The 8,976-nt window shown below is 36.2% G+C and overlaps 1 protein-coding gene and 1 long non-coding RNA gene across 4 annotated transcripts in view; one reads left to right on the forward strand and one right to left on the reverse strand.

Moving 5' to 3' along the window:
* LOC126394899 (centrosomal protein of 120 kDa) overlaps window positions 1–3,168 on the forward strand; it is a 39,023-nt gene extending 35,855 nt beyond the window's left edge. Inside the window, exon 20 of one of the 2 annotated variants that reach the window (XM_050052043.1) lies at window positions 1,178–3,168. In XM_050052043.1, coding sequence (XP_049908000.1) covers window positions 1,178–1,397 — 220 coding nt within the window. In that variant the 3' untranslated portion in view covers window positions 1,398–3,168. The remainder of the gene's footprint in view (window positions 1–1,177) is intronic. The other variant, XM_050052042.1, reaches the window with a different exon arrangement.
* Window positions 3,169–6,187: 3,019 nt separating this feature from the next.
* LOC126394581 (uncharacterized) lies at window positions 6,188–8,233 on the reverse strand. 2 transcript variants are annotated; one of them, XR_007570377.1, is made up of 3 exons: window positions 7,759–8,233; window positions 7,648–7,688; window positions 6,188–6,446 (listed from the first exon to the last, which is right to left on the reverse strand). It is a non-coding gene; the product is annotated as an uncharacterized LOC126394581 (long non-coding RNA). The 2 variants fall into 2 exon arrangements; XR_007570378.1 differs by having other exon boundaries at window positions 7,636–7,688.
* Between the last annotated feature and the right edge of the window lie 743 nt (window positions 8,234–8,976).

An 8,976-nucleotide genomic window follows, 5' to 3' on the forward strand; every position in this document is an offset into this window, starting at 1 on the left:
TGTACGGTATATCATACAGAAGTCCGAAAAAGTCAGGGTATAGTATGTCATAAAAAAAAAAAAGTCTAGTATTGTATGCCATGAAAGTGCTTTATTAAAGTCATAAAAAGTCAGAGAAAAGTCACAGTATAAAGTCATAATATAGCATGTCGTAAAAAGTCATAGTATAGCATGTCATCCGAAATCGTGAAAAAAGGTCATAGTATAGTATGTCGTCTGAAACCATGAAAAAAGTCATAGTATAGCACGTCGTCCGAAACCGTGAAAAAAGGTCATAGTATAGCATGTCGTCCGAAACCGTGAAAAAAAGTCATAGTATAGCACGTCGTCCGAAACCGTGAAAAAAAAAGCCATAGTATAGCACGTCGTCCGAAACCGTGAAAAAACGTCATAGTATAGCACGTCGTCCGAAACCATGAAAAAAGGTCATAGTATAGCACATCGTCCGAAACCGTGAAAAAAAAAGCCATAGTATAGCACGTCGTCCCAAACCGTGAAAAAAAGCCATAGTATAGCACGTTGTCCCAAACCGTGAAAAAAAAAAGCCATAGTATAGCATGTCGTCCGAAATCGTGAAAAAAGGTCATAGTATAGTATGTCGTCTGAAACCATGAAAAAAGTCATAGTATAGCACGTCGTCCGAAACCGTGAAAAAAAGCCATAGTATTAGCATGTCGTCCGAAACCGTGAAAAAAAGCCATAGTATTAGCATGTCGTCCGAAACCGTGAAAAAAAAAAAGCCATAGTATAGCACGTCGTCCGAAACCGTGAAAAAACCCCATAGTATTAGCATGTGTATAGCACGTCGTCCGAAACCGTGAAAAAACCCCATAGTATTAGCATGTCGTCCGAAACCGTGAAAAAAAGTCATAGTATATAATATGTCGTCTAAAACATGAAAAATGTCATCATATAGTATGTCGTCCGAAATCATGAAAAAAAGTCATAGTATAACATGTCGTCAAAAAACCATGAAAAACAGTAGTATTTCATGTCATGAACAAAGTTGTGTGCTATAGTATGTCGTAAATAAAAGCGATCTGTCATAAAAGTCAGAAAAAAAAGTCATATGAAAGTTGGATGGAAAAAGTTATGCTATAGTTTGATAATATTGATAATATCTATTAAGCTATGTAATAAGGCAAAGTGTGATATTGTTATACATTTCCTGTGACAGATTGAAGCAGCAGGAGGAGGACAGGTTAGGCCCCGCCTCGTCCCTGTGTGGCCCCGCCCCTGTTCAGAGCGTTAATGAGAGTGCTGACGAACACCTGAGCCGCCTGTTGGAGGAGAGAGACACTTTGCTGAGGACCGGCGTGTACACCCATGAAGACAGAATCATCGCTGAGCTCAACAGACAGATACAGGACGCCATGAGGGACAGAGGCAATCTCTGACGTCCAATCAAAAGACATGCCTGAGACGGCAGGTGAACCAGCACGTTTACACGGAAACCCTGCTGAGTTCTGAGGCTGCTAACACCTGTTTTCATCCAGTCAACGTTGCCTTAAATCAGAAACAAATGAAGTTCTGTGGTCACGTCACACATTGATGTGCGAGTGTGAATGAGCTCTGACTGTTTGTGATCATTCTTTACAGTGTGTCTTTTCTATCACAGTGTGTAGAGAAGAAGTGAGTACAGGGATCAGTAAATCTCACAGGTGTAAATACGTACATGTTTGTATTTAAGATAGACTTGACCCTGTCCTTTAAAGGATCATTCCACTAGTTTTGCATGTCTGAACCTTTAAAAACACAAACATGTTTCCATCAACGTTTCTTTTCCGGCAGAAAAAGTTTTCATTTTATGAGCTGCTGATGCGTTCAAGGACAGTCTGACATCTCAGAATCCACACAAACTATTCACAGTGGTCACTGTGGCTGAAAGGATGAGTTGATTTATCGCTCTGTTGATTGTCAGAATGTTTACAGTGTTAAATATTAACAGTTTGTTGGACTTGTGGTCAGTTTGAAGACATGCTGCACTCTGAGAGTTTGTGGATATTTATTTTAGAAACTAAATGGTTGATCGATGAGAAAATAACTGCTAAATTCATCCACATTTTCTCAAGTAAAACAATAATTTTGCTGAATTATCTCTCAAGATAATTTCCATGGACATGAACTCAAACCAGTGTCTGCATGAAAGGAATTTGAAGATTAAAACTATTTGTTTAATCAATTTTTAACAAACTCCCAGATGATGGAACATATACATCATATACACATGAAGGACTAAAACCTGCAAAACCAGTGCAATGTTCCTTTAAATGTGATTGTTTGAGCATCAGAGGGTTAAAATCTGAAGCATTGTAAAGTTTTTAGAGGAGTGATGAGTTTGTGTACAGTCTGTAAAATATTAGTGATGCTTGTTGTGATGAGGTTTTTATCTGACAGCAGGTGGCGTCGCAGCCTCAGAAACAAACGCTCCTCTGACCTGCACAAGCTGTGAAACATTAACTTATTTTATCATCAGAGCAGAGACCATTTCTGTGTTTGTCTGCAATAAATTATATTTGGATAAAATCTGCTGTGTGAATGTTGGTTTCTTGTTATTTTCTCATGGAGATGTTTTAATGTATTTCTGATTAATTAAAGATATTTAAGAACAGACACAACAGAGAAATGTTTGCACTGTTAACATAAATGAATCATTTGCTGTTTTTTTTTCTGTGGTTCACACATTTTGTAAATACTGATGTATTTTAATGTATCATGTTTAAGTAGATGCAGAAATATGAAGTGATTAAATATTAAACTGATTTAAAAAGCTGAGGCACGCAGAACAAAACTCAATATTTACTTATTTGAATTAAAAGACAAGATTAATTCTAAATCATAATGACTAATCTGTTTCTGATTAAACTGAGTTTTTTTGTGTGTGTCTGTTAATTTATTCTTAACCTCCCACTCTGCTTGGTTTAAAGCTTTTTGAAAATTAATTGTTTAGGGGCGTCGGTGGCTTAGTGGTAGAGCAGGCGCCCCATGTACAAGGCTGTTGCCACAGCGGACTGGGTTCAAATCCAGCCTGTGGCCCTTTGCTGCATGTCTCTCTCTCTCTCTCTTTCTCCCCCTTTCACACTTGTCTGTCCTGTCCATTAAAGGCAAAATGCCCAAAAAATATCTTTAAAATATTAATTGTTTAATTGACGCAGTGAATTTCTATGACGTGATTATAATTTCTCACATGACATCATAGTCTTCATGTTTTTTTATTACATACTATACTAAGACTTCTCTACACATTCTCTATGGTGTACTACACTGTAAGTTCATTGTGAATTTTTATGGCACGCTACGACATGCTATACTATGACTTTTTTTCATGATTTCGGACGACATGCTATACTATGATGACTTTTCATGATTTCGGTCAACATGCTATACTATGACTTTTTTCATGGTTTCGGACGACATGCTATACTATGACAATTTTTCATGATTTCGTACGACATGCTATACTATGATGACTTTTCATGATTTCGGACGACATGCTATACTATGATGACTTTTCATGATTTCGGTCAACATGCTATACTATGACTTTTTTCATGGTTTCGGACGACATGCTATACTATGACAATTTTTCATGATTTCGGTCGACATGCTATACTATGACTTTTTTTCATGAATTCGGACGACATGCTATACTATGACTTTTTTTCATGATTTCGGACGACATGCTATACTATGACGATTTTTCATGATTTCGGACGACATCCTATACGATGATGATTTTTCATGATTTCAGTCAACATGGTATACTATGACGATTTTTCATGATTTCGGTCAATATGGTATACTATGACGTTTTTTCATGATTTCGAACAACATGCTATACTATGACTTTTTTTCATGATTTCGGTCGACATGCTATACTAGGACGATTTTTCATTTCAGTCGACATGCTATACTATGACGATTTTTCATGATTTCGGTCAACATGCTATACTATGACAATTTTTCATGATTTCGGACAACATGCTATACTATGACTTTTTTTCATGATTTCGTACGACATGCTATACTTTGATGATTTTTCATGATTTCAGTCAACATGCTATACTACGACGTTTTTTCATGATTTTGGACGACATGCTATACTATGACGATTTTTCATGATTTTGGACGACATGCTATACTATGACGATTTTTCATGATTTCGGTCGACATGCTATAGTATGACTTTTTTCATGATTTCGGACGACATGCTATACTATGACTTTTTTTCATGATTTTGGACGACATGCTATACCATGACTTTTTTTAATGATTTCGGACGACATACTATACTATGATGATTTTTCATGATTTCGGACAACATGCTATACTATGACTTTTTTCATGATTTCAGTCGACATGCTATACTATGATGATTTTTCATGATTTCGGTCGACATGCTATACTATGACTTTTTTCATGATTTCATACAACATGCTATACTATGATGTTTTTTCATGATTTCGGTCAACATGCTATACTATGACTTTTTTTCATGATTTCGAACGACATGCTATACTATGACGATTTTTCATGATTTCGGTCAATATGGTATACTATGACGTTTTTTCATGATTTCGAACAACATGCTATACTATGCCTTTTTTTCATGATTTCGGTCGACATGCTATACTATGATGATTTTTCATGATTTCGGTCAACATGCTATACTATGACTTTTTTCATGATTTCGGACGACATGCTATACTATGACAATTTTTCATGATTTTGGACGACATACTATACTATGATGTTTTTTCATGGTTATTGACAACATGCTATGAAATGACATATTTCATGATTTTTGACATCATGCTTTCAGATGACATTTTCTTTTCATGTTTTTTGATGAAATGCTATACTATACATTTTTTGACATACTATACCAAAAATTTATACAGACTATACTATGACTTTACCTGTAATGCTATACTGTGACCCTTGTTTTGGAATTTTTGTGATATACCATATTAAATGCAGTCCGTGAGGTTTGTTTTTAATGGGAGCTAAAAGAGTAATCTTGGTCAAATATAGCTCAGAGTTTACTTACGGTAGTGCTAGAGGCCAAAGCAATGCCATCCTGAGAAACTGTATCATCACACAAAGAATTTCTGAGGTGTTTGGGGCCAAGAACAATAACTTCAGTTTTGTCTGAATTTAACATCAGGAAATTGCAGTTCATCCAGGTTTTTATGTCTTTAAGGCATTTTTAAAGTTTAGTTAACTGATCTATTTCTTCTGCTTTTATCGATAAATACATTTGTGTATCATGTGCATAGCAATGGAAATTTACAGCGTAATTTCTAATGGTGTTACCTAAAGGAAGCATATATAAAGGGAACAGAATTGGTCCAAACACAGAACCTTGTGGAACTCCAAAACAAACTTTAGTGCACAGAGATGATCATGAACATGAGCAAATTGATAACGATCAGATGAATGAGATTTTTTTTTAATATACCATACTTTTTCTTTTTTTTGTGCATTTTTTTGGACAAACTGTACTATGACTTTTTTGGGGCATTTTTGACATATTATACTATGACTTTTTTGGGCCATTTTTGACATATTATACTATGACTTTTTGTGATAATTGTTTTGTATTTCATGTTGACATGATATACATTGGTGCCTTTTTTTTTTTTACATACTATACTATGACTTTTTTTTGCAGTATTTTGGGACATACTATACTATGGCACTTTTTTTTTGGATATATTATGCTGTGACTCTTGCAACTTGTTTGACATGCTATACTATGGCACTTTTTCTTGCACTTTTTTGACATACTATAGTTTGACTCTTTTTTGCATTCTTTGACAATATGCAATGATGGGTTTTTTGTTTGTTTTTGATGACATGCCATACAATGATATTTTTTCATGATATTTGAAGACATACTACACTATGCCTTTTTTATGGGTTTTTGCAGTTTTTGACATTCTCTACAATTACTTTTTTTTGGATTTGGAAGACATGCTATACTATGACTTTTTTGTGCATTTCTTTTTTTGACATGGTGATTTTTTTTGCATTTTTTTTTTACATACTATGCTATGACATTTTTTTTACATTCTGTACTATGGCCTTTTTTGCAATTGTTTTAAAATACTTTACTATGGCGTTTTTTTTTTTTCACATGGTATATATTATGACTTAACTACTCTATGTACATTTTAATAGTTTATTCTATAACAATGTTTTGGTACTCAAAAATGAAATAATTAAAATTTCAAACAAACACACATAAAAATAAATTTGAAAATATCCTTGGAAAAAAAAGCAGAGAAGATAAAATAATAAAAGTGAAGCAGTGGAAGGTCAGCTGCAGACAGATGACACGTCTTATCACATGTACAACAACACACACAGTGCTGCATGTGTGTGTGTTGACATGTGGGCCCTCAGCGCTGACGGTGAGCAGATGTTCCCAACTCATCCATCTGCTGAGAGGAGGAGGAGGAGGGTGGAGAGGAGAGGAAGATAGAGAGGAGAAGAAAGGAGAGAGCAGCAGAATAAATGTGTAAAGTGAAATCCTCCTTTAAAATCTTATCAGCTGAGTGTTTTTATCTGAAATTCCTGCAAAACTTAGTTTGACTGATAACTGACTGAATCCTGCAAGGGCACACACACACACACACACAAACACACACCCCTGTATTTCGATACTTGTGAGGACACTAATTGATGAACTGCATTCCATAACCACTTACACTAATCTGAATAATCTTCACCTAATTCTAACCTGAAATTTAGAGGGATAGTTCAGGATTTTTAACAAGCTAGCAAGTTATTTTGATTTGTTTTAGACAATGGAGGAAGATGATGCGAGTGGTGCGTTCAGAAATACTCATTCCGGGTGCCGAGTGCACTGTGGCACAAACTCGACTGTTCGTAAATTCCGCACTCTCAGAGTGACAGAGAGTCAGACTGAATTTACCAACGCACCATGTCAGGTCACTCACTCTCCGGGACCGCCAGTGTTACTTGAATAAGTAAACACTGACCAACGGGACCAGACTGGCCGACCCGTATGCTCTCACTCAGTGGATGGATGATGTCACCTCCAGTTTGTTTTGCTATGGAAGCTAACGAAGCTAACGTTAGCTAATGTGCTAAAAAGTTAGCGTTCCAGAGAAATCCAATATTCCTCTTAATCCCTCCCCAGTTTCTGATGAGGTGGACATGATAACCCTTAATACACATAACGTTATTCATCCCTACAACAGGAAATACTTTTGTTGACGGGCAGTGGCGGCTGGTTTTGAGCCATGACTCCTTCTATTCTGGCTCCCAGTAGCACAACAGGCCACATTTTAAGACTCACCAGTCTGCTCCCGAAACAGGGAGCATGCCAACTACCATCTACTGTATGTAATACACTGACTATAGATAAATATCTCACACAGCCCCACATCAAACATCCTGAACTATCCCTTTTAAAATCGAGTCTGAACCCTCAAACAGGCCTTTGAAGGTCTGTCCAAAGGTGATCGGCCAAAATGTCCTCACATTCCAAAATGTCCTCACATTCCAAAATGTCCTCACTCTGATGGTCTAAAATTCCAATCGGTGCCCATAAAGGTAGTTGTACAAGTATGCACACACACAGATTACAGAATAAACAAAACTCACTTTTATACTCACATGTGAGGACAGAAGAAGACAGATCCATCAAGTTTAGATTTCTGAAATAAAAACAAAACAAATCTGTTTTCAGGAAACAGGTTTAAAGTGCAGCAGCAAAACAAATCTCACCTCAGGGTCCATTTAGCTCCAGTTGTGGAGCTTTTCATCATATCACATGATTTTCCTCCTCAGTTGTTGTGGAACTGCAGATATTACCACATACTGTAGGCCTACACCACCTCTACAAACACACATACACACCACAGGGCTGCGAGATGTCTCTGAAACATCTTCACCTGGGGAATGATGAAAAACACAACAAAATACAGACCAAAAAAAATCACACATAAACAAACATGTTGAGTCACATTATCAACAATCAGGCCTAACACACATACACACGCACACACACACACAGTTACCAGCAGACAGATTTTCTCACAGTGAAACTTTCCAACATGTTTCCAATTAAAACTAAAAAAAACCTCAGTGGCTTCATGTCTAATTGGTTTTGAAAGTGCGACCTCTCATCTGCTTAATATTTTCCCCCGACAGGAAATTCCACCCAAAAGCAAACCATTACAACCATTAAACACACACACACACACACACACATACACACACACACACACACACACACTGCGGTAAAGCCAATGAACTTCACTGATACCTGACTAACACTGTTATTACTAATGTCCTGTTTCTGTATAATATTCTTTTCTCTCTTGTCGCCGTCACAGTTGATAAAAATACTCTGACCTCAGTTTAAAGGTTTGCCTTCTTTACTTGATTTCTATTTTGGGAGAAATTCTACTTTTCTTGTGTCACATTTCAGTAGGAAAAATATTTGGGTTTTTTTCTTTTATCTGACAGCTGTAGTTACAGGTAACTTCTTAAATTCAACTGACTCATACCACTGTCACTGGACCTTGTCATTTAGATTAGAAAGCTTTTAATTTCTGTCTCCAAATGTTCTTTTGCAGTCTTGTTTTTATTCTATTATTATTGTATTATTTTTTTTATTTTTTTTTTACTTAATTTGTCTGTAATTATTTCCAATCTGCTGCTGCAACAACCGAATACTCCCTCAGGCAATCAGTAAAGGTTTATTTAACATGATGTACAATATTAGAAAAAACAGTACAAATCCCACCTTCAACAGGAAGGGTTAAAGGGTCTAAAGTCTCCTAATGAGTTATCGTGCTGCTCTGTTACTGATTTGCTAACAAAGTCAGCATATCAACTTGTATGTCAAAGGTCGGAGCTTATTTCTGCTGCCTTCAAGTGGCTAAAAAAGATCAGTTTTCATAGTTTTATTTGTATCTAATTTGGTGGACTTTCATCACT

The sequence above is a fragment of the Epinephelus moara genome, chromosome 8 (assembly GCF_006386435.1).
Source record: "Epinephelus moara isolate mb chromosome 8, YSFRI_EMoa_1.0, whole genome shotgun sequence".
Taxonomy (NCBI): domain Eukaryota; kingdom Metazoa; phylum Chordata; class Actinopteri; order Perciformes; family Serranidae; genus Epinephelus; species Epinephelus moara.